General features: G+C 37.8%; 1 protein-coding gene across 1 annotated transcript in view; it reads left to right on the top strand.

The window, feature by feature from the left end:
* Positions 1 to 26532, top strand: part of Cht7 (chitinase 7) — a 101971-nt gene that overhangs the window by 60343 nt on the left and 15096 nt on the right. Inside the window, exon 3 of the mRNA XM_073983284.1 lies at positions 24376 to 24457. Within this exon, the coding sequence (XP_073839385.1) occupies positions 24376 to 24457 (82 nt within the window). The remainder of the gene's footprint in view (positions 1 to 24375; positions 24458 to 26532) is intronic.

The following is a 26532-nucleotide window of genomic DNA, read 5'->3' as shown; positions in this document are numbered from 1 at the left end:
AAAAGTTCTCCTTACAGAAGCCCCAACGATTTGGTTAAAGAAGACCCAAGGTCTTCTTATAGAAGCCCGATAAGTTCTTCTTATAGAAGCCCCGAAGATTTTGTTATAAAAAACCCGAAGGACCATTTTTAGTAGCCCTGAAAGGTCTGCTTATAGAAGGCCAAAGACATTGTTATAGAGGACTCAAAGATCCTTTTGTAGAATTCTCAAAGAAGGAGACCAAGGTTCTCTCATAGAAGCTCCGAAGATCTTAGTATAGAAGACCCGAGGATAATCTTATAGTGGCTCCACAAAGTTTTCCTATAGAAGCTCCAAAGACGTTCTTATAGAGGATTCAAAAGATCTTCTTATTGAAGAAACAAAGGTCCTCGAAGATCTTGTTCTTCTATAACAAGATTTTTCGACTTTCCTTGGGTCTTCTGTAACCAATTCGTTGGGGCTTCTGTAAAAGGGTCCTTTTTTAATAGCCCTAAAAGGTTTTCTTATAGAAACCCCGAAGACATTGGTATATAAGACCCAAGAGTGCTCTTATAGAAGCCCTAAAGACGTTCTTATAGAGCACTCAAAAGGCCTTATTATGAACGCCTCAAAGGTTCTCTTATGGAAGCCCCAAAGGTCCTCTTATGGAAGCCCCAAAAAGATCTTCCTTAGAGAAGCCGCAACGGATTGGTTAAACCCGACAGGTTCTTCTAATAGAAGCCCCGTAGATCTTGTTATAGAAGACCCGAAGGTCCATTTTTAGTAGCCCTAAAAGGTCTTCTTAATGAAGGTCAAAGACATTGTTATAGAAGACTCAAAGATCCTTTTTTAGAATCCTCACAGAAGAAGACCAAGGTCCTCTCATAGAAGCTCCGAAGATCTTAGTATAGAAGACCCGAGGATAATCTTATAGTGGCTCCACACGGTTTTCTTATAAAGGCCCCAAAGACGTTCTTATAGAGGCTTCAAAAGGTCTTCTTATAGAAGAAACAAAGGTCCTCGAAGATCTTGTTCTTCTATAACAAGATTTGTCGACTTTCCTTGGGTCTTTTGTAACCAATTCGTTGGGACTTATTTTAGAAGGTACTTTTTAGTAGCCCTAAACGGTTTTCTTATAGAAGTCCCGAAGACCTTAGTATAGAAGACCCTAGAATGCTCTTTTAGAATCCCTAAAGACGTTCTTATAGAGGTCTCAAAAGGTCTTCTTATCGAAGACCCAAAGGTCCTCTTATGGAAGCCCCAAAAAGGTCTCCTTAGATAGACCGCAAGGGATTGGTTAAAACCGACAGGTTCTTCTAATAGAAGCCCCGAAGATTTTGTTATAAAAAACCCGAAGGCCCATTTATAGTAGCCCTAAAGGCCTTCTTATAGATGGCCAAAGACGTTGTTATAGAAGACTCAAAGATCCTTTTGTAGAATCCTCAAAGAAGATGACCAAGGTCCTCTCATAGAAGCCCCTAAGATCTTAATATAGACGACCCAAGGGTCCTCTTATAGTGGTTTCACAAGGTCAAAAGGTCTTCTAATCGAAGACCCAAAGGTCCTCTTATGGAAGCCCCAAAAATATCTCCTTAGAGAAACCGCAACGGATTGGTTAACCCCGACAAGTTCTTCTAATAGAAGCCCCAAAGACATTTTTATAGAAGACCAAGGTCCTCTTTTAGAAGCTCCGAAGATTTTAGTATAGAAAACCCGAGGATTCTCTTATAGAGGCCCCAAAGACGTTCCTATTAAGGATTCAAAAGATCTTATTATAAAAGAAACAAAGGTCTTCTTACCCCAAATGGTCTTCTTATATCAGCCCCATAAGATGTTCTAACAGAAGCCCCAAATGCCCTTTTTATATCAGTCCTATAAGGTCTTCTTATATAAGTCCAAATACCTTGTATAGAAGGCCCAAAGGTCCTCTTAAAGTAGCCCCAAAATGTCTTTTTTATAGAAGTGTCAAAGACGTTGTTATAGAAGATCCAAGGGGCCTCTTATAGAAATGTCAAAGTCCTTGTTACGGAGGACTAAAAAGGTATTCTTCTAGAAGTCCCAAGAGGTATAGATGCCGGGTAAAGATTTGCCCCCAAAAGGTTTTCTTACAGCAGGGTTTCTTATAGAATCCCAAAAAACCTAGTTATAGAAGACCCAAAAGTCCTCTTATAGAAGATCCAAAGGTCCTTTTATAGAAGTCCCAAAATGACTCCTTACAAAAACCCTAACGAGTTTATGACAGAAGTCCCATAAGGTCTTCTTATAGAAGTCCGAATACCTTACTATAGAAGACCCAAAGGTCCTCTTAAAATAGGCCCAAAATGTATTTTTATAAAAGTGTCAAAGATGTTGTTATAGAAGACCCAAAGGGCCTCTTATAGAAACCTCAAAGTCCTCGTTACAGAGGATTCAAAAGGTATTCTTCTAGAAATCCCAAGAGGTATAGACTCCGGGTAAAGGTTTGCCCCCAAAAGGCATTCTTGTGAGGCTTTCTAGTGGTATTCGTTTAAAAATCACAAAATATCCCCCTTAAAAGTTGTCTAAAGAATATCAACCAATTCAAGACAAAACATCGGATCTATTTTCAAAGGTCACAGTCAATAACATTATTTTGAGCCACTGTTTTCGAATTACGCCGATCTCCACATTACAAGTCCAAAATCAAGAACATTGGAAAAAAGGTTGTTGATAATTAAAAACGCTCATAAATGGTTTTTATGATTTAAACTTTTAAATCGATTATGGCCGACAAATGCCACAGAATTACTTTTGAGAACATTCTTAAGATAATTTTGTTGTTGTTGTTATAACAATTTGTATTTAACGCTTAGATTTCAATGTAAAATAATATTGAAAAAAAATATTTGAAATATCACCAACATTATTTGTGTTGTTGCAATTTGAAATGTTTGTTTACCTACACGCCTTAATTTGGATTTTGCTTTGATTTTGCTGTTGTTGTTGTATTTGAGATAAATTAAGCGAAAAGAAACAACAGCGATAACATCAACAACAATAAAACATAAAATATAAAAATCAAGTTTATAAATTGGTGTTCATGAATAACTTGTTGTTGGTGCGATGGCTTGTGATTTGTTGTTGTAGTCTTGTGAATGACCCTGAAAGTTTTGTTATGGTCAATGATATTTTATTTTTTTCAACAGCTTGGATTTTCTCTAGATCAACTTCGCCGTCGCCGCTGTTGTTGTTGCTGATGCCTCAAGAAACAAAAAAAATAAAAATTTCCCACTGGGCGTTCGTTAAATCATTCCCAAAAACAACAGTTGTGTTTAAAATATATTTAAAACAAAAGCACAAACCGAAACAAAAACAACAACACGCGATTAACTTAAATGCTGTTTCCTTTAGAATGTGGGCTGCTGCTACTTCTCGCACACCATAAATTTCCAAGTTGATTAGCTTGGCCACTGCTGGACAAGACCTACATACAGACAACCAAACAGACCGACATACATACATGAAATGACATGGGAAACCAACACCACCACTCGCCTCCTTCTTCTATACGAACTTCGTCGGTACATGTCGGTAATTTGCAGTTAAGTACAACAATTCCATTGCCTTAATTATTCTTTGTTTCGAAAATAAAATTTAAATCAAAACCGAAATTCTCCCAAGAAAAACAACGGATTTTATTGTTTTCGTTCAATTGACGGTGGCGGTTACTGACGGCCGCGGCGGCGGATACTACCGTTTAAATGCGGTTATGTTTGTTTTGTGGTGTTCGCTTTGTTTTAAATATTCTATACATGTTTTAAAATAAAAACAACAGTTGTATTTATTGTTGTTGTTTTTGTAAACACCCGCCTCTTGCTGAGGTGATGGTTGGGTGCTGCTGCGGCATGAAACTTCTTATGTCGTTTGTTTTGTGTTTCATTGACATGCATAACGTCCATTAAACCTCTGTTATCTTTAATGCGATGCATTTCATGCCGCAGCCTGCTTGTCATCCTAATCGCCAGGAAGTTTTTTTTAACTAGCTTTAAAGAAATAAAAAAAAAAGTAAATTAGGGGTATGATTTGCAGTACACACAAGTGCCATATGCGGAAGACATTGAACTTCATCTGTGATTAAAATGTCATTTAACATGAAAAGGAACTTAAGGCATTATAGAGAAGCTTGCCCAATCAAAATTTTAAAGATTTAGTGTATAACATAAAGTCATATATGCTATAGAAAAACACAGGGTCATGGTCTAATAGAAGACCTCCTTGTGGTCTCTTATAAGAATAACTTGCGAGCTTCTTTGAGAAGACCTCCTATAAGAAGGCATAGTGGTCTTGTATAAGAAGAACGTTTGCCTTCTATTAGAAAAAGTGGTGACCTCCTGTAAGAAGACCGTTTTCTTCTCTATAACAAGACCTTGTGATCTTTTTTAAGAAGGCCTTGTGGTATTTTACAAAGAAGGTAGGCCTTGTGGTATTCTGTAAGAAAACCTTGTAGTCTTTTGTAAAAGAATCTTGTGGTCTTCTATAAGAAGACTTGGTAGTCTTCTATAAGAAGAAGTGGTGGTCTTCTATAAGAAGAAGTGGTGGTCTTCTATAAGAAGAAGTGGTGGCCTTCTATACGAAGACCTCGTGGTCTTCTATGCGAAGATCTTGTGGTCTTCTATACGAAGACCTTGTGGTCTTCCATACGAAGACCTTGTGGTCTTCTATAAGAAGATCTGGTGGTCTTCTATAAGAAGAGCTGGTAGTTTTCTATAAAAGGACCTGGTGGTCTTCTATACGAAGACCTTGTGGTCTTCTATACGAAGACCTTGTGGTCTTCTATACGAAGACCTTGTGGTCTTCTATACGAAGACCTTGTGGTCTTCTATACGAAGACCTGGTGGTCTTCTATAAGAAGACCTTGTGGTCTTCTATAAGAAGATCTGGTGGTATTCTATAAGAAGACCTGGTGTCCTCTTATAAGAAGACCTGGTGTCCTCTTATAAGAAGACCTGGTGTTCTCTTAAAAGAAGACTTGGTGGTCTTCTATAAGACGATGTGGGGGTCTTCCATAAGAAGACCTAGTGCTCTTCCATAAGAAGACTTGGTGGTCTTCCATAAGAAGACCTGGTGGTCTTCCATAAGAAGACTTAGTGGTCTTCCATAAGAAGACCTGGTGGTCCTCCATAAGAAGACCTGGTGGTCCTCCATAAGAAGACCTGGTGGTCTTCCATAAGAAGACTTGGTGGTCTTCTATAAGAAGACCTGGTGGTCTTCTATAAGAAGACCTGGTGGTCTTCTATAAGAAGACCTGGTGGTTTTCTATACGAAGACCTGGTGGTCTTCTATAAGAAGACCTGTTGGTCTTCTATTTGTGGTATTTTATAAACAAAGAAGATCTTGTGGTCTGTAAAAAAACCTTGTAGTCTTCTGTAAGAGGATCTTGTGGTCTTCTATAAAAAGACCTGGTGGTCTTCTATAAGAAGACCTGGTGGTCTTCTGTAGGAAGAGTGTTTGGTTCTCTATAACAATACCTTGTGATATTCTATAAGAAGGCTTTGTGGTATTTTATAAAGAAGGAAGGCTTTTTGGTCTTCTGTAAGAAGGCCTGGAGGTCTTCCTCTCTTATAAGAAGACCTTTTGGTCTTCTATAAGAAGACCTTGGGGTCTTCTATAAGAAGACCTAGTGGTCATGCCTAGGAAGACCTAGTGGTCTCCCTAAGAAGACCTGGTGGTCTTCTATAAGAAGACCTGGTGGTCTTCTATAAGAAGGCATGGTGATCTTCTATAAGAAGACCTGGTGGTCTTCTATAAGAAGGCATGGTGATCTTCTATAAGAAGACCTGGTGGTCTTCCATAAAAATACCTGGTGATCTTCCATAAGATGTCCTGGTGGTCTTCAATAAGAAGGTATCGTGGTCTTCTATAAGAAGGCCTGGTGGTCTTCTATAAGAAGGCCTCGTGGTCTTCTATAAGAAGGCCTGGTGGTCTTCTATAAGAAGGCATTGTGGTCTTCTATAGGAAGACCTGGTGGTCTTCTATAAGAAGACCTGGTGGTCTTCTATAAGAAGATCTGGTGGTTTTTTATAAGAAGACCTGGGGTTCTCTTATAAGAAGACCTGGTGGTCTTCTATATGAAGATCTGGTGGTTTTTTATAAAAAGACCTGGGGTTCTCTTATAAGAAGACCTGGTGGTCTTCTATAAGAATACCTGGTGGTCTTCTATAAGAAGACATGGTGGTCTTCTATAAGAAGACCTTGTGGTCTTCTATAAGAAGACCTGGTAGTCTTTTATAAGAAGACCTGGTAGTCTTCCATAAGAAGACCTGGTGGTCTTCTATAAGGAGACCTGGTGGTCTTCTATGGTGGTCTTCTATGGTGGTATTCTATGGTGGTCTGCTATAAAAAGACTGGTCGTCTTCTATAAGAAGACCTGGTGTTCTCTTATAAGAAGATCTGGTGGTCTTATATAAGAAGACCTGGTGGTCTTCTATAAGAAGACATGGTGGTCTTCTATAAGAAGACATGGTGGTCTTCTATAAGAAGACATGGTGGTCTTCTATAAGAAGACATGGTGGTCTTCTATAAGAAGACCTGGTAGTCTTTTATAAGAAGACCTGGTTTTCTTCTATAAAAATACCTGGTGATCTATTATAAGAAGTCCTAGTGGTGTCCTATAAGAAGGCCTAGTAGTCTTCTATAAGACGATCTGGTGGTCTTTATAAGAAGATATGGTGGTCTTCCATAAGAAGACCTGGTGGTCTTCCATAAGAAGACCTGGTGGTCTTCCATAAGAAGACCTGGTGGTCTTCTATAAGGAGACCTGGTGGTCTTCCATAAGAAGACCTGCTGGTCTTCCATAAGAAGACCTGGTGGTCTTCTATAAGAAGACCTGGCGGTCTTCTATAAGAAGCCTTGGTGGTCTTCCATGAGAAGACCTGGTGGTCTTCTATAAGAAGACCTATAAGCAAATCTGGTGGTCTTCTATAAGAGGATCTGGTTGTCTTCTATAAAAAGATCTAGGGGTCTTCTATAAGAAGACCTGGAGGTCGCCTAGAAGAAGACCTAGTGGTTTCCTAAAAGAAGACCTGGTGGTCGCCTAGAAGAAGACCTAGTGGTCTCCTATAAGAAGACCTGGTGGTCTTCTATAAGAAGACCTGATGGCCTTCTATAAGAAGACCTTGTGGTCTTCTATACGAAGACCTTGTGGTCTTCTATACGAGAACCTTGTGGTCTTCTATAGGAAGACCTTGTGGTCTTCTATACGAAGATCTTGTGGTCTTCTATAAGAAGACCTAGTGGTCTTGCCTAGGAAGACCTAGTGGTCTCCTTAAGAAGACCTGGTGGTCTTATATAAGAAGACCTGGTGGTCTTCCATAAGAAGGCATGCTGATCTTCTATAAGAAGACCTGGTGGTCTTCCATAAGAAGACCTGGTGGTCTTCTATAAGAAGGCCTCGTGGTCTTCTATAAGAAGACCTAGTGGTCTTGCCTAGGAAGACCTAGTGGTCTCCCTAAGAAGACCTGGTGGTCTTCCATAAGAAGGCATGGTGATCTTCTATAAGAAGACCTGGTGGTCTTCCATAAGAAACCTGGTGGTCTTCTATAAGAAGGCCTGGTGGTCTTCTATAAGAAGGCCTAGTAGTCTTCTATAAGAAGACCTGGTGGCCTTCTATAAGAAGACCTGGTGGTCTTCTATAAGAAGACCCAGTGGCCTTCTATAAGAAGACCCAGTGGCCTTATATAAGAAGACCTGGTGGTCTTCTATAAGAAGACCCTGTGGCCTTCTATAAGAAGACCCTGTGGCCTTCTATAAGAAGACCTAGTGGTCTTCTATAAGAAGACCTGGTGGTCTTCTATAAGAAGATCTAGTGGTGTTCTATAAGAAGACCGAGTGACCTTCTATAAGAAGACATGGTGTTCTCTTATAAGAAGACCTGTTGACTTCGATAAGAAGACCTGGTGGTCTTCTATAAGAAGATCTAAAAAAAATTCCGGCACCAACTAAAATGGCTTAACCTACGAATTGAGTGCCCGATGTGGCCAAAACGTTGTCAATGGTAAAACATATACCCCTCCAAACATATACCCCGATCTAAGAATGTCTATATAGGGTTCAGTTCTTCGGGTACCGCCCTAACAATATAATCGCCCTAACAATATAATTTAATATAGTCGAAAGTTCTGCTTGTGGTCCTGTTTTAATATTTTTCGTGAACCCGACAAAGTGGTCCAAAAACCCATAAATCCGACCGGTCAATTATAACGATCTATTTATACCCTCAGCATTTATGCAAACGAGGGTATATACACTTTCATACGGGCAAAATGTGCCTCATCGAAATAATGTATTAGACCACAAGTATTATGGACGAAATGTGTTTCAGACTATTTGGAGTCGGTTGAGCAATGTCCGTCCGTCTGTCTGCACGATAACTCTCGAACGGATGAACCGATTCGGTTCAAATTTTGGCTTTCGTAATATTTTGCCCAAATTTAGTTTAATTTCGAAGTTAGCTATAGGTCTACTCCTTCCGGTAGTTTAAGTTCAAAGATGAGCCATATCGGTCCACTCCTTCAGGTACCTCCCCCACAAAAGTTCAAAAATGTTCGGAAAATTTGTTCATACGGTAACTCTTGAAGGGAGTGGCCGAATTGGTCCATACTGTACACATCCAAATATATCTGCTAGATATGGATCAGGTTCAAATATGGACTATATTTGTCCACTCCATCCGGTACCTCCCACACATAATTTCGGATAAGTTCATTTTAAGACCTGCTATCGAATCACAATGATTTTTGTTGAAGCAAATTGCATGGGTGCCACCGTGGTGCAATGGTATGCACGCCCGCCTTGCACACAGAAGGTCGGGGGTTCGATTCCCCGGCCAAGCAACATCAAACATTTTTCAACGGTGGCAAAATACCCCTCAGTAATGTTGGCGACATTTCCTGAGTATTTCAGCCTTCAAAAACTTCTCCATAAGTGGTGTCTTAAGACACGCCGTTCGGACTCGGCGATAAACAGTAGGTCCCATATCATTGAGCTAAATATGAATCGGGGTGCACTCATTGATATGAGAGAAGTCTCCCTTGTTCCGTATGGGATGTTGTGGAACAATGTTTTTTGTTAAATTGCATTCGTTGCCTCAATTACGATGGTAAACATTTTTTCAGGGACAAGTTCATACTTCTTGAGCAAACATCCCGAAGGGTGTAAAAACCCCCTATGGCACCACATGTTGTGGCTGGAGATCCCCTTCCATAATGGTCAATGTAGATCAATTCCTTTTAGTATCTCCTACGCAAAAGTTTTGATCTCTAATTCTGATGAACATTTTTGTCATTCAAATGCCCAAAATTTTTAAAAACGCCTAAATACATATATTTTTTTTGAAAAAATTGTTTCAATATACACAGGCTGAGGGTATATCTTTGTCGGCAAAGCCGACTGATACTTTTTTACTTGTTTATTTATTTTTTTTTTCTAAAAACCACACTGGGATCAACTGAAATTGCTAGTTGGCGCTGTAACTATAAAACAAAATGAATTACAAAATTGTATTCATTTTCGTGGATCTGCCTGCGGAGTAATTAGGTCCTGTTTTTTATAACACATTACCAAAAAACGAGCTTATTCCAGCTTTCAACCCCAATATTAATCACAGACATGATTGCTTACACCTTTGACCCTATACATTTTTTACCCAAAGGAGCCTTATAGACAACAAAAAGGATGATAAGTTTAGATGAGTTGATTGTGGGTCTTCTTTAGAACTTTTGAGTGAATTTTTAGGTTGAGGTTTGGTCGTTTATAACCTAAGCTGGAAACTTAGCATGGATGTTGTGAACTGAATTCCACAATATTACTGTATCCAATTACCATAAAATATCATGCTACTTTTATGATTAAATCTCCCATTTTAGCAAACAAATCTTTTAATTTTATTGTTTAAATCCTTCTTAAAACCCTCAGAAATGATATTTAATAATTGTGAAGATATTATATAAACCAGTTTATTGGGTGTGTTATGAGCGCATAATTATAATAATGAAAGGTGTTTTGTAATTAGCTTTTTTAGTTTTGTTTCTTAAAAACTGACCAACCCATATAAACATATGCGAATTTGTATGAAGGAACACATGACAACAACAACAATAACTGTATAACACATGTTTGTTATAATGCGGATTTAATTGATTTTCTACAACTGATTTGTGGCTAAGCTAAAATAAGACATTTTGTTAGAGCAAATAATGCTACTGTTTGGTTGGGTTTGTTTGATTCGTTTTAACTGGCGGGGATTTTGAAAGTTGTGCATGTGTCTTAAGTCTTTCATTTGTTGTTATTTCATGTCAGCAAATAGACCATGAAATTCTGTTTCAAATTATTCCACAACTTCATGCCTTCCAAAAAAATATACACGCAAAAAAAAACAGTAATACTGAATAATTGACAAGAAATTAATGCGCAAAACTACATCCGCTATCGCGAAATTTGTTTAAAAAACGTAATGTCTATGTATATGAGAGATACAAACACCTAATATCTATGTATATATGGTCAAAATAATAGCCGCTTGATAACTTGTAGATCAGGAAATGAAATATTTGTTTTGTATATTCAGTTTTTTTTTTTTTTTTTTTTTTTTGACAAAAACCTTAATTAGCTGACCAAAAAGGAGGGTGAAAAAATATTAGAAATAATTTATTTCTACTTGTGGTAATTGGATTATGATTTGAAATGGAATGAGCATTTTATTTATAATCTCTTTGGAACATAAGAATATCTCTAACAAGAGCAAGTACAATTCTTTTCTATCCATTCTTAGATACCGTGTCTGAAATGTTATACACAGGAGTCTGTGCTTTACCGACAAAGATATACCCTCAGAATCAATGTAGAATCTATGGACAATATAGAATTGATTACTGGCTACCAAAATCCTTTTCCGCAATAATTATGTATTATTATTTTTATTATTCATCATTTTATTTATTTATTTTTTTGTACAGTCATAGTCTGATACTTTTTTTATTGTTTCTATGAAGTTCCTCCCTTGTGACAATTTCAACTATCTAATTCAGGGCTGCCAAGTTGGTGGTTTCCCGCTACTTGTGGTGATTTTTGATGTACAAAAACCACTGTTAAAGCCGGAATGTCAACTGTTTTAAGGTAAAAATCGCTACAGTCCTATGGTGCGTATGTGGCTGTAGCGATTTTTACCTCGGAACAGTTGGCATCCCTGATCTAATTGTCAAACAAGTCACTAAAAATTAATTCATGGTTACATTTCAATAACAAACCATCGAATCACCAATGCATAGTTCCATTTATAACGTTACTTTTTGTCAGAATTCTCAATTGTGTGTGTGTGTGTTGGGCACACGACTATTTTTGGCACACACTTGAAAACCCACCAGTAACGTTTTTTTTTAATTTTGCCGACAATTGATGGTATTTGTGCTTTTGGGAAGTTCTTCATTAGTTATTGTTTTCTGTGCCGGGGGAAATCTTCAATCGCTAACGATGACCTCCAACATTAAAGTCACACGTTCAAAAATATGACCACTACAACAAATGACTTATACCATGGTCGGACGGAGGAAGCCAGCTCCACATACAAATTACAAAGTTTGTTAGTTAGGAATTTGTTTTTGTGGTCACCACAGCATATCTTCAAGCACATAACAGCTTTATGACAACAACGACGACCTTCGTCCACAACGATGGATGGTCGTTCTGACCATTTTCAGTCTTTCCACATGCATATTTTTGTCCATGGAGTTGTTTCTGTTTGTTAATAAAGTTCATGCTGATAGTTTGTTTTGTTTCTCTTCAAATGGGGTTATTGTTAGTGGCCAATCATTTTTTTTTTTTTTTTTTGTTTTGTTCCGTATCTAAAAAACAAAAATAAAGCCATAAATGTCAATGATGTTGCTTTGGCAGTTTGCTGTGTTGCATTGTTCTTGACTAAACCATGTTTGGAATTGTTTGCATTGATTTTTATGTTGTTTTCAAACAATCTATGATTGGAAGTGACGTTGCCGATGATGATGATGGGGATGATGATAGTGAAGATGACTAGTTTACCTTATTGTAAAAATGTTTGTCGTTTTGTTTTTTTTTTGTCATTACAACTTCAATACCGGTTGTAATAATGAAAACTTTAAGAAAAAAAATCTTCATCAATTGATCTTTAAAAGTAGAAGGATCTTTTGACCGTACAAAACATTTGAGAATCACACATTGCTTCGGTTCGCAACAATGTTGCAGCATAAGTTCCCAACTTTTTGTACTTAAGAGGTAAAATGGTGTCTGACATATCACAGTGGCTGGATATAAGAAGGTTACAATCATAGGTGACAATAATGGGATACTGGAATTAATTAACATATCCAATAATTTTAAAGGTCAAGTATTGCCTATACCGTGCAAACGGCCGTAAAATCCGCAGTTGGCTACCAAAGGTCTTAGCTACCGTATAGAGATCTTTGAGAAAGGAGAAACGTCTTTTGACGGGAAAAAAAGAGAGAAAGGAAAGCTATGGGATAATGAAACATAAAGTTGATGGCTATGGTGAAGGCGTTTTTTTCTGTAGGGACGAACAGCAAAATCTCGCATGATGTGGTGGGTGTTATGTTTATGGGCTGACCACTTTCCCAAGCTGTTGGTATCCAGCAGTAAAGACCACTGATACATCTCATAGGCAATATCAAAATATGGCATAGCATATATATGTACCTCTCCGTCAGATTGAGCATCACAATTACTGAAGAAAAGCAAAACAAGTAAGAACGGCGTTAAGTTCGGCTGGGCCGAACTTGTTATACCCTCCACCACAAGTTGTATTGAAGTAAAATGAAATAATTAGTTTCCTTTCGTGTACGGAGAAGACTTAATACTAAATTTCAGCAATTTCAGTAAAACAATGTAAGGTACCGTTCTATGGGGGCTATTTCAAAACGTCGATCTATACCGACAAATTTCTGACGGAAAGTTTTTAGACTCAGAGAAGACTAAATACCAAATTTCCTATATTTCGGTAAGAGAATGTGGCTAAAACTTAAAAAAATATCGAAAATCAAGAAGTACACTTCTATTGGGATATAGGAAGACGTGGACCTATACTGATAATACTCTTCTGGAATATTCTATAACTCTTGGAAGACTAAATAACGAATTTCAGCCATTTCGGTGGGATATTGACGTCACAATCTTCAGTATTACGAAAATCGGGAGGTACCGTTCTAAGGGGGCTATATCAAAACGTGGACTTATACCGACGAATTTTAGTCGGAAATGGGGCAATATGAAAGCGTGGACCTGTACAGACAAATTTCTGGCGAACAGTTTTATATCACATTGAAGACTAAATACCAAATTTCAGCCATTTTGGTGGAATATTGAAGCCACAATCTTTAAAATACGGAAAATCGGGAGGTACCTTTCCATGGGGGCTATATGAAGGCGTGGACCTATACCCGGTGTGGTAATGAAGCTAAAACCTTCAAAATACCGAAAATCAGGAGTTACCGTTCTATGGGGGCTATATGAAGGCATGGACCGTTACCGACAAAGTTCTGGGGGAAAGTTTTACACCACCAACGTAGACTAAGTATCGAATTTCAGCCATTTCAGTGTGATAATGAAGCTAAAACCTTCAAAATACCGAAAATCGGGAGGTACCGTTCTATGGGGGATATATGAAGGCATGGACCGATACCGACAAAGTTCTGGGGGGAAAGTTTTATACCACCAACGTAGACTAAGTACCAAATTTCAGCCATTTCGGTGTGATAATGAAGCTAAAACCTTCAAAATACGGAAAATCGGGAGGTACCTTTCCATGGGGGCTATATGAAGGCGTGGACCTATACCGACAAAATTAAAGGGGAAGTTTGAGTACCCCCAACGAAGTCTAAATACCAAATTTCAGCCATTTCGGTGTGGTAATGAAGCTAAAACCTTCAAAATACCGAAAATCAGGAGTTACCGTTCTATGGGGGCTATATGAAGGCATGGACCGTTACCGACAAAGTTCTGGGGGAAAGTTTTACACCACCAACGTAGACTAAGTATCGAATTTCAGCCATTTCAGTGTGATAATGAAGCTAAAACCTTCAAAATACCGAAAATCGGGAGGTACCGTTCTATGGGGGCTATATGAAGGCGTGGGCCGATACCGACAAAGTTCTGGGGGAAAGTTTTATACCACCAAAGTAGACTAAGTATCGATTTTCAGCCATTTCAGTGTGATAATGAAGCTAAAACCTTCAAAATAACGAAAATCGGGAGGTACCGTTCTATGGGGGCTGTATGAAGGCGTGGGCCGATACCGACAAAGTTCTGGAAGAAAGTTTTATACCACCAAAATAGACTAAGTATCGAATTTCAACCATTTCAGTGTGATAATGAAGCTAAAACCTTCAAAATACCGAAAATCGGGAGGTACCGTTCTATGGGGGCTATATGAAGGCATGGACAGATACCGACAAAGTTCTGGGGGAAAGTTTTATACCACCAAAGTAGACTAAGTATCGATTTTCAGCCATTTCAGTGTGATAATGAAGCTAAAACCTTCAAAATAACGAAAATCGGGAGGTACCGTTCTATGGGGGCTGTATGAAGGCGTGGGCCGATACCGACAAAGTTCTGGAAGAAAGTTTTATACCACCAACGTAGACTACGTACCAAATTTCAGCTATTTCGGTGTGATAATGAAGCTAAAACCTTCAAAATACCGAACATCGGGAGGTACCGTTCTATGGGGACCATATCAAAACGTGGACCTACCCCCATAATTCTCTGTTGGAAAGTTTTATACCTCTGCCGAAGACTAAACACCAAATTTCAGTCATTTCGGTTGGTCATTGTGACTAAAACTTTCAAAATACCGAAAATCCGGAGCTACGGTTCTATGGGGCTATATAAAAACGTGGACCGTTTTTGTCCTGGAGATTGTAAGTCAATAATAAGTACGTGTACCAAAATTAATGCACCTACGAAAACTCCTTCTATTCTTGGCCACAGTTAATAAGAACTCGCTACATAGTGCGGCGTGGCCAAATTCATAACTTCCGAAGGCTGCGCTGAAAAAGCGTTTTTTGTGGAAAATCATACATGTTTACTGAGAAAAAAATCTCATCACTGTAAAAAAAAAAACAGCTGGCATTTGAAAAATGAAAAGCCGACGATAAAAAAGACACTCACGCCACAGCCGCTATTTCTAATGAGCTGATACCAACAGCGAAACATGTCACATAATGGTGGTAATAATCTTCAGCTTCATCATTAAGTACGACTCTAACGAGAAATTTATTAAAGAATAATTTTAAAATGATCTTCAAATTTCAAATAAATAAAAAAAAATTAATTCAACATTTAAATTAAATTCTGTGAGGAATGCATCCGATTGATTTGTCCGATATAAACCTTCCTCGAACTTGATGTACGTTTGGAAGAAATATTATGATGTAAAGTTTAGGCCAAATCGGATACAAAACTCGTGCTCATCCATCATTTTTTTGTTGGTGAGCTACTGGGCCAGTATCCCAGACAGTATGGACTTGCACCCGAAAAAAGAACTTATACCCTCATAACAGAGGACAACCAGCTGCAAAAAATGTCAAAACAATAATAAACATGGGGTGACGTATGGGATGGAAGATATCAAGGAACGGTCCTGACCGGTTTTAACATGGCAAAGCCCAGGATTTATCTTGGTCCCTCTTTCATCTCAAGTGGACACGGACCTCCCCGTGGTGTCACCTGGGGAACTGCCTTTAACATCCGTTAAACGTAGTGAGGTAACATGTGCCGCGCGTTCACCCATAAGAACGTTAAAAACTTGGGTTTGGGCGTCGGGTTAGTAACCCTTCCCTAGAAAAAAACAGCCTACTATGAAAAAACGAAAGAAAGGAAAAACAAACCCCTCTAAAGTTGACGAACCCCGCAAACGTTTTAAGGACCATGATCTGCGAATCTGCACCTGGAATGTTCGCACTCTTTATAGAGAAGGTGCAGTCTTCGCATTGGCATACGTACTTTAAAAGTACAAGGCCGATACAGGAAATACGATAGATGGGGAAAGGCGTCACAACATGACAAGGCGTCACAAGATGACAAGGCGCGGTATTCCAGAAAGCGAAGCACTAAACAGAGAGAATTGGAGATCTTTTCTTTGTTCGGTCTATGGAACAAATGTTCTGTAATGGGTCAGCTAAGCAAGTAAGTAAGGTTCAAGAGCACCGTGTAGTACGTAAGATAACCCTCGAAGGGAGTAACCGATTTGGTTCAAACGTTGTGCATTGTATTATATAGACGTCAGAAGTATTGTGTGTCACTTTTTCTCTTTAGGTCCGAGGCTGGGGGTATATCTCTGTCGGCCAAGCCGACTGATACTTTTTTTACATTTTCCAAATCTCATTTGGATTTCAAATTGTTGCGTTGCACCCATTACGATCACGTTGCCAATAATTACATAACTTCGTTAACACCCACCAACCTACCCGTCAAACCAAAGCCATGTCTTTAATCGAATGAAATTGGAATAACATTTCACCATTTTACAGTTAACCCAAAACTGAACTTTACCCAAACAAAAGTAAAACGAAGTAATGAAAAAAATGAAATGAAAAATCGAATAAAATATTTTATTTCAATTACAACAGCAACAACAAAATGTGGCTTACGTAAAATTACAACAACTAACAACAATGTTGTTATTTTTAGATGCCAAAAAGAAACATTACTGCTGTTGGTGTTGTTGTTGTTGTTGTGCCGCCGTTGCCGATCAATTGTGCCACCACAATATGGCGATTACAAAAAGGAGACTCATTTCAAATGTCGATAAGTTAAATGGCTGATTGAGATTTTTGTTCGAAACAGCAAAATAAAATAAAACAAAACTTTGTAAATACGCTTCGAAATACGCTACCAAAGCAAAGAGCAAATAGAAACGCCGCTATGCACTTGCAAGTTACAACAAAGTAAAGCTATTTTTGGTTTAATGCAGAGTTTATTTGCGGCGGTTTTCCAGCATAACAGCTGTTGTGGAGATTAAAACAATAGTAAGATGTTGTAGTTGTTGTTGGTGTTGCAATTGCCAAACCACATTCCTGCGGGGCGTGAAACAAAAATCATGGCTCAACTCTAAACCTTTGCATTTTGATAATAATATGAAAAATGAAAATTAATAGGCTATTTAATTTAAGAGATATTTTTTCAAAAAAGTTTTAGAAAAAAAACTCCATTAAACGAACTAAAAAATGTTTACTTTCCTTTATAAAATTTCTTCATTTCATTTAATTTCTATTTAATTAGAACGGAACAAAAATCCACATTTATGGAAAGCTGGAAATCATACACCACTTAAAAAGATTATCCATACTACAACTTTGTTAAGGATTTTTCGTTGTTGCTGTTGCCGTTTGTTAGTGGCCAATAACAAGTTTATCGTGATACCAGTTTCACTCTCTCATAAAAAAGCGGTTAAATAAAATAGAAATAAATAGACGGCATAAGAAAAACTTTCACTCAATATGAACGTTTTTTTTTCACATCTCGTCGTATTGGCTTTGCATTGCATGCTAAGCTAACTATCTTAAGATGTGCAAATTTTACACAATCTGCAAAGTAAAGTTTTTATTTAATTATTTGGGCCACTAAAAATTTTAATTTTGTTTTGTTTACATTTCATGACTTTAAAATGGAAAAAGATTGTAATTTTTTGCCATAATAAAAAGATAATCCACATGCATGTGAAAGATGTGATATTTGGAACTACATTTCAATTGTGGCGGTGTTTTTATTAGTATTCCTGAGAAAAATAAATGGAGTAATTATTACAAAGTTAGTTTGTGCCTTAAGTCTTTTGTTTGAGCAACTCAAAAATATTGCCAGTAATTCGTGAAAATGAAATATTTCATAATTAATGGCATATTTCGTTAACAAAAAAAAAACTTTGTAAAAGGGAAAAAGTCAAAATGTCAGCTTAAGTCATTTTGACCTTTTACCAAATACTATTTTCAAGAAATCTACTTAATGGAATTTAGAGCTTTAATTAGTCACAATCAGTTTGGCTTTGAAGAGGAATCGACCAATGGTCGATCATAATCTGATCCAAAATTTTCCAACAAACAACGCTTTTAAAGTTAAGCACATATCCACCACATTAAGTGAATACATGCTGAATAGAACAGGCGTACTTTCCGCAGCGATTATATATAATTGTTTCACAAACATCCCATACGGGTCAAGGGAGACTTCTCTCATATCAATGAGTGCACCCCGATTCATATTAGCTCAATGATATGGGACCTACTGTTTATCGCCGAGACCGAACGGCGTGTGTAAGACACCATTTTTGTAGAGAAGTTTTACATGGCTGAAATACTCAGGAAATGTCTCCAAAATTACTGAGAAGTATTTTGCCACCGTTAAAAATTTTGATGTTGACTGGCCGGGGAATCAAACCCACGACCTTTAGCGTGAAAGGCGGGTGTGCATACCATTGCACCACGGTGGCACCCGCAGCGATTAATGGTCTAGAAAACAAGAAAAACAAGTAAAAAAACGTTATGTTCGGCCGGACCGAACTTTATATTCTGAACTAAAACGGAATAATTATTTTCTTTCCTGTCCACAATTTTAGGCGGAGATATTTTGTGATCGCTGATACCTAAATAAGGTAAAAGAGCATAAAAAATGTATTCAATTAGTCGGGAACCTTATATGGGGCTATATCAAAGTGTGAACCTATGTTTTTGATGGAGAAGTTTTGTGACCACTGGAAACCTCAAATGTCGAATTGCAGATACTTGGGCCAAAAATTGTAGCTAAAATCCAAAAAACCGAAAATCGGGGAAAATCTGCCGAAAATCGGGAGGTACCGCCAGCTTTTACTGGAGATGTTTTGTGATCACTTGGAACCTCAACTGTCAAATGTAGTTTGACAGTTCGGTCAAAAATTGTAGTTAAAATCCTCAAAATACCGGAAATCGGGAGGTATGGTTATACGGTCAAAACATGGACCTATGTTGACAGTTATTAGTGGATATGTTTTGTGACCACTAGGAACCTCAACTGTCATATTACAGGTAGTTCGGTGAAAAATTTTAGCTTACTTACTTACTTAGCTGGCCCATTACAGAACATTTGTTCCATAGACCGAACGAAGAAAAGATCTCCTCTTTTTAGCTTCGCTTTTTGGAATACCGCGCCTTTTCATTTTTTCATCCACTTGTATGCTTCATCGAAGCTTAGGCCTCCCGATTCTGCGTGCACCGCCATGTGGCATGTATTCATACGCCTTTTTGCGGGTTCATCATCGTTCATTCTTATGATATGGCCTAGCCAACGCAATCGTTGCATCTCGATACGTTTAACAATATTGATGTCGTTGTACAGCAGATACAGCTCGTGGTTCATGCGACGTCGATATTCACCGTCAACGCAAATCGGGCCGTAGATCTTTCGAAGAATTTTCCTCTCAAACACACCAAGCACTCCCTTATCTGCTTGCGCAAGCACGGGTAGTATCAGCGTTTTGTAAAGCGTTATTTTTGTTTGAAGAGATGTGACTGCTTACTTAAACCAAAGTAGCATCTGTTGGCCAATACAATTCTTCTTTTTATTTCACAACTGATGTTGTTTGTTGTGTTTACGGAGGTGCCGAGGTAGACGAAGTCTTTTATTACCTCAAAATTATAGAAACCAACTTCCACAGTTGGTCCGAGCTCAATGGACGCATTGCGCGTTGACACCATTAACATGGTCATCTCACCGTTTACCGCCAGACCCACTTTCGCAGATTCTGCTTCGACCTTCCTAAAGGTATCAGTTACTTCCTTTACTGATCGTCCCATGATGTCTATGTCATCAGCATAAGCAAGTAACATGTGGCTATTGGTGTAAATTGTGCCATTTCTTTTGACATTTGCATCTCGTATTACCTTTTCCAGCAAAACGTTGAATAGGTCACACGAAAGGCTGTCTCCTTGTCTGAAACCTCTTTTGGTACAAAATTCTTCGGAGAGGTTATTTTCAATTTTAACTGAGGACCTGGTATCAGTTAAAGTCATCTTACAAAGTCGGATGAGCTTTGCGGGTATACCAAATTCAGACATTGCATGGAATACCTTTGATCGGAGGGGACTGTCGAATGCTGTTTTATAATCGACAAAAAGGTGAAATGCGTGGATCTGCATCTCTTGGGCCTTCTCTAGGATTTGCCGCAGGGTAAATATCTGGTCAATGGTGGACTTGCCAGGTCTAAAGCCACATTGGTATGGTCCAATTATTTCGTTGACCATAGGCTTTAGTCGTTCGCACAATATCCCTGACGCGATCTTGTAGGCAATAGGGAGTAGACTTATGCCCCTATAGTTAGAGCATACAGTCTTATCTCCCTTCTTGTGGACGGGACAGAGGATACTCAGGTTCCAATCGTCGGGTACTCGTTCTTTCTGCCAGATGGTGCTAACTAGCTGATGTATACACCTTATCAACGTGTCGCCTCCGGTTTTGAACAGCTCGGCTGGTAAGCCATCGGCCCCTGTTGCCTTATTATTCTTCAGCCGATTTATTGCTGTCCTTACCTCATCTTGGCTGGGCGGTATACATTCAATACCATCTTCTGGGATTGGGTCTGTGGTATCATCGTCTTCGCTACTATTGGATACCAGCAGATTGGAGAAATGTTCCTTCCATATCCTGAGCACGCTATCTGTATCTGTTACCAGCTTACTTTAATGGTCTCTACAGGAGGATGTGCCTGTACCAAAGCCATCTGTTTGATGTTTCACTCTTTGGTAGAATTTTCGGACTTCATTTTGGCTCCTGTACATCTCGATTTTTTCACACTCCCGCTTTTCCATCTCTCTCTTTTTCCTGCGGAAAAGACGTTTCTCTTCTCTCCTTTTCTCCCGATATCTCTCTCGTGCGCTAGGTGTTGCTACTGATTGTAAAGTAGCTCTATATGCCGCATTTTTCTCTTCGGTAGCAGCACGACACTCCTGGTCATACCATGAATTCCTTTGTCGAGGTCTCTGGTATCCAAGTATGGATTTTGCGGCTGTTTGCATGGAGTAGGCAATGCTTTGCCATTGCGCTGATATGTTATCGGGATGAGGAGGGCTTTGATTAAGCAATTGGGCTAGTTGAGTGGAATATGCTGTGGCTATCTGTTGTGATTGCAGCTTACCGATGTCTAACTTTCGTGTTGTGTCTGTTCGTACTTTGTTTGCTACGTTTAAGCGGGTGCGTACCTTTGCTGCAACAAGGTCACTACCTTTTTGAATCAATGTTTGCGCCTCGGAACGATCGTACATCCAACACGCTCGATGAATGTCTTCCATCTATCACAACATGATCAATTTGATTACTTGTTCTTTGATCTGGAGACAGCCAGGTGCCCTTATGAATATCGAGATGACTACCATGTTTTTTGCAGCTGCAAAGTCTATCAGCCTCATACCATTGTCAGATGTTTCACTGTGGGGACTGAAATTCCCGACTGTTGGGCCAAAGATATTCGCCTTTCAAATTTTGGTATTAAAATCGCCTAGAATAATTTTAATGTCATGGGCAGGGCAACGGTCATATGTTTCTTCTAAAATATATCTTTGGTCTGTTCGTCCTTGTCTTTAGTGGGAGCATGAGCGCAACTAAAGCTGATGTTGAAGAATTTAGCTTTTATTCGAATTGCAGCAAGTCTTTAATTCACTGGGGTGAAGCTGGATATCAGACTTTTTAGTCTCCGACTAACTAGAAATCCGCAACCAAACTTTCTTTGTGTCCTGCCAGCTATAATACACTGCGTCATCTTTAGGTGTTGTTGTGACGCCTTTCCCAATCCATCGTATTTCCTGTATGGCAGTAATATCGGCCTTGTACTTTCCAAGTACATCTGCCAATGCGTAAACTGCACCTTTTCTATAAAGAGTGTGAACATTCCAGGTGCAGATTCGCAGATCATGGTCCTTAAAACGTTTGCGGGCTTCGTTAACTTTAAAGGGATTTGCTTTTCTTTTCTTTCGTTTTTTCATAGTAGGCTGCTTTTTTTGGGGTGGGTTACTAACCCGGCGCCCAAAACCCAAGTTTTTAACCTTCTTATGGGTGAAAGAGCGGCACATTTTAGCTCACTACCTTTAACGGGTGTTAAAGGCAGTTCCCCAGGTGACACCACGGGGAGGTCAGTGTCCACTTGAGATGAAAGAGGGACCAAGATAAATCCTGGACTTTGCCATGTTAAAACCAGTCAGGACAGTTCCTTTGTATCTTTTATGCCCTACGTCACTCGTCTTCCTATTTTGTCTGCCTATAGAAGGAAAAGAGGTCTTCCTATAAAAGACAATGAGTTCTTTCTGTAGAAAATCAAAAAGTATTCTCTTACAAAACGAAATGTTTTCCTATAGAAAACTACATGATTTTCCTCTCGAAAACCTTAAGGTGTTCACACATGATATCGTGATATGTTCTCGTAGAAAACCAAAGATTTTCCTATAGGACACCAGTAGGTCCTCCTGTAAAAGACAAAAATGACTTGCTATAGAAGACAAAAGGACCTTCTTATAGAAGACCAAAAGCTCTTTCCATAGAACATCAAAAGATCTTCTCGTAGAAGTAAAGTTCTTATCATAGAAGATAGTTCTTATAGACCAAAAAGTGTTCCCATAAAATAGGAAAAGGTTTTCTATAAGAAGGCTAAAAGAAATCCATCCTCATAACACGGCAAACGGCCTTCCCATAAAAGACCAAAATATCCTTCCAAGTGATCTTCCAAAAGAAAACTAAAAGATCCTAAAGTAGCCCAAAGGCCTTCCTACAGAAGATCAAAAATTCGTCCTGTAGAAGGAGAGGGGTTCTTCCTACAGAATACCAAAATAACTTCCAAAAAAGATCAAAGATCTTACTAGGGAAGATCTGGAGATCTTCTCATAGAAGTCAAAACCTTCTACAGAAGACTAAAGACACAAACATCTAATTACTTTCTGAATCTGTCTGTTCTGCACAACGAAAGACTTAAGACCCAAGCAACTTAATAAAATTCAAAGTAAATTATTCTTAGATTTGCCATAAAAAAACAGCACTTAATGATGAAGATTCTTTTAACAAATTATACAAAGATGCCGTGTAGACAGTTTTAAACAATTTCGATAAATGTCAACATATGTAGATTTGTTCTCATCAGCATTTAACTAACAGCCAGACAAAATGTATTTTTGCAAATTAAATAAAATTAATCAAAGTATTTTTTTTTTCAATGAAAACCGGATTTCTTCAAGGAGCATTTGTTTGTGTGGGTTGAAGTAATTGGAGGCAAAGGGAAAAAACGTTGACAAATTTTCTTAATTCTAGTTTTATGAAAAAAAAATTATGAGACAAAAAACTTCAACAAATTTTTTATTAAAGTCTCCTTAAGTTCAGTAATTGAGCACCAAAAATATAATACAAAAAAAATCTGTTGCTTTTTATGATTTTCATAAAAAATATAATTTTTCATAATACTTACAGTTTTAATTGTGTGTTTAAATGTTTTGAACTTTTGTTTAAATATTGTTTTTATTATTAATAAATCATAATGGTAAACAAATTGCTTGGTCACCCCGAGCAATATCTTTGTATGTATGTTTGTAAGTAGTTTCTATGTTTTAATGACCTCTTTGAAATTAATATTTAATTAGTTTCTTTAATTTGTGTTGTTGAAAAATGCGATTTTTCAAGTGTTTATTTTTTGTTTTCTTGTTGATAAACAAAACGCAAACCATGAATAATTTCAACTTAAGCTATTTGTTTAGTGCTTGATTATTAAATGTTATTGTTTAAAAAAATGTGATTTTTGATGTGGTTGTAGTTTAGAGCTCAGACTATAATGAGCCAGCCAGCCAGCCGACTTGGTCGTGAACTGGGTCAATGCCATGAAATTCCACAAAAAAACCAAACGAAACGACGGTGGCTATCAACGATAAAACATCTAAAGTGGCAAAATGACAAGTGACTTTCAGTCACTAATCAAAAAATATACAAACACACTAACGATAATGAGTGGTGATCTTTCTTCTTGGCCCAGTGTTATGATTTACAAGAGGTTAATAAAATTAACATAAAAAACGCTCACACAAAACTAGAAATAGAAGAAACAATAAATCATGTTTCTGGCCTAATAAAACATAGCAATATTTAAGGGCTTGAGGTTATGTTATAAAATTAATTATTACAACATTTTATGTTTTCAAATTTTTTTGAGGGCTTGAGGTTATGTTATAAAAATTCTTAATTATTACAACATTTTATGTTTCCATTTTTTTTTTTTTTTTTGAAATCTTGAAGGTTATTTTATCACCTTTTTAAGTATTTTTACATATCATATTTTTATTTCATTTTTGTTATAACTTCTTTACCAGTATTTATGACCTTTGATTTTTAATTATATTTGTTTTCCTGTTTTTTTCTTTACAGTTTCCTCCTCGAATATTGAAATTGTTATTTGCAGTATGTCTTATAATTGTTCTGCTATCACAGGCCACAGATAGTGCACAAAGTAAGTAACACAAAAAATTTGCTTTACAGCAAGAAAAAAGTGAAAGTTCTTAAGCATTACACAGCCGGTTTAGCCATGACTTGATTTCCGCATTGACCAACCAACCAAGTAGAGAAACACACCACAGCCAGCCGCAAATGTGGTTCTACCAAAATATCCGGTTGAAGGCAAAAAAAAAAATAATAATAATAATCTATATGCTTGGCATTTGCGCCATGCATATCAGCTAACTTGTTTATAGCCCACATTAGTTTTCCATGTTATGGGAAACAACATTGCCGGAATTGGTGTTCGTTCTTTTAGCAACAACTGGTTGGAAAATGTGTGACAAGTAGAAAAAAAAATTACAGAAAAAAAAAACTATATTTTACTCAAGAATATGGAAATATATCGTTGTAATCAGAATTACAAGGGCCAACTTACATACAGCCTGTTTCACTATGTCGAACGAAAATCAAAACGAAAGAAAAACAACTAAACTCGTGTATGATTTTCAAATTTTGTAGTTGTTTTAAAGCAAACACAATGTCAATATTGCTATGAAAACCAAAGTTTAGGTGTTTTCCGTTCGCAATCATTTTCTTTCGACATGGTGAAACAGGCTCTTAATCGAAAATGTTGAGCTTTTCTGAGGGAGATACTCGAATATACTGTCCGATATATTATATCTTGGAAATTGATTTAAGTGTGAGAGAAATATTTCAATGTGCAAAGGTTGGACCAATGACAGTCAGTCCTTTCGATAATTATCGTGCACACGAGCCATTTTAGCTGATCACAAAAGGATTTTTAGAGCTTTTGGACCATTATGTCAGAAATCATGGACTTGCCCACGAAAAAGCATTATATATCTGAATAAAAGGAGTACTTCGATCGTTGAAAACAGTGGAAAACAATGGAAAATGTTGAACTTTTGAAAGGGAAAGGGGGATATGAACCTTCGTATAACATGATGTAATTTTGGGACAAATTTGACAAGGTGTAAAGGGCCTGTTTCACTATGTCGAAAGAAAATGAATGCGAACGAAAAACACCGAAACTTTGCTTTTCATGAAAATATTGATTTTGTTTATGCTTCGAAACAGACTACAAAATTTGAAAATCATACACGAGTTTAGCAGGTTTTCTTTTGTTATCATTTTCGTTCGACATAGTGAAACAGGCTGTCAATTTATAAGTAATCATGCTCACCAATAATTTTATTCGATGCCGACAGCGAGCTATTGGGCCATTCTCTCAGGAGGTATGAACTTGTCCACGAAAAGTATTGTACCGTTGTAAAGATAAGCTGCGAGGACAACATTGCGCAAAAAAATTCAAAACGATCAGATACATGTCCTTAAATGACAGACGGAGTGATATGGCCCCTTCGAACTTGATCTAAGTTTGGACCAAATATTACGATGACCAAATTTTGGACCAAATCGGTTAACCCGTTCGAGACTATTGCGCGCTCCAGCCAGAAAGTCAGACAATCTGACGGACCTGGCTAAATCCATTCCAAATTGTTTGAAATGTATTTTGCCTAGACAGACCCCACGTATTTATAGGCAAAATCCAAAAATCATTATGTCAATGAGGCACATTTTTACCGCATCAAATTGTACGTACCCCTGTTAGCATGAAGGCTTAGGGTAAAGATAACACTATAAAGACCCTCTTGTTCAATTTATGTTAAGGCCGACTATATGGAAGCTAAATCCAAATGTGAACAGATTACGATATAATTTGGCACATATATTTCTAGACCAAACACCGTCACACATTCCAAATTTCATCAAAATTAGACATACATAGCGTCTTTGGTGCATCAAATACCTTAAATCGGGCGAAAATATATATGGGAGCTATATCCAAATCCGAACCGATTTCGATAAAATTTGGCACACTTATTTCTAGACCATATTCGGTCACACATTGCATATTTCATTGAGATCGGACATATACTCGTTTCGTGCACCAAATACCAAAAATCGGCCAAAAATTTATATGGGAGCTATATCCAAATCTGAACCGATTTTGATAAAGTTTGTAACACATTCCAAATTTCATCAAAATTAGACAGATACAGCATG

The sequence above is a fragment of the Musca autumnalis genome, unplaced genomic scaffold (genome assembly GCF_047663935.1).
Source record: "Musca autumnalis isolate F117 unplaced genomic scaffold, ASM4766393v1 scaffold_4, whole genome shotgun sequence".
Taxonomy (NCBI): Eukaryota; Metazoa; Arthropoda; class Insecta; order Diptera; family Muscidae; genus Musca; species Musca autumnalis.
This window is presented reverse-complemented; position numbering and strand designations above follow the sequence as displayed.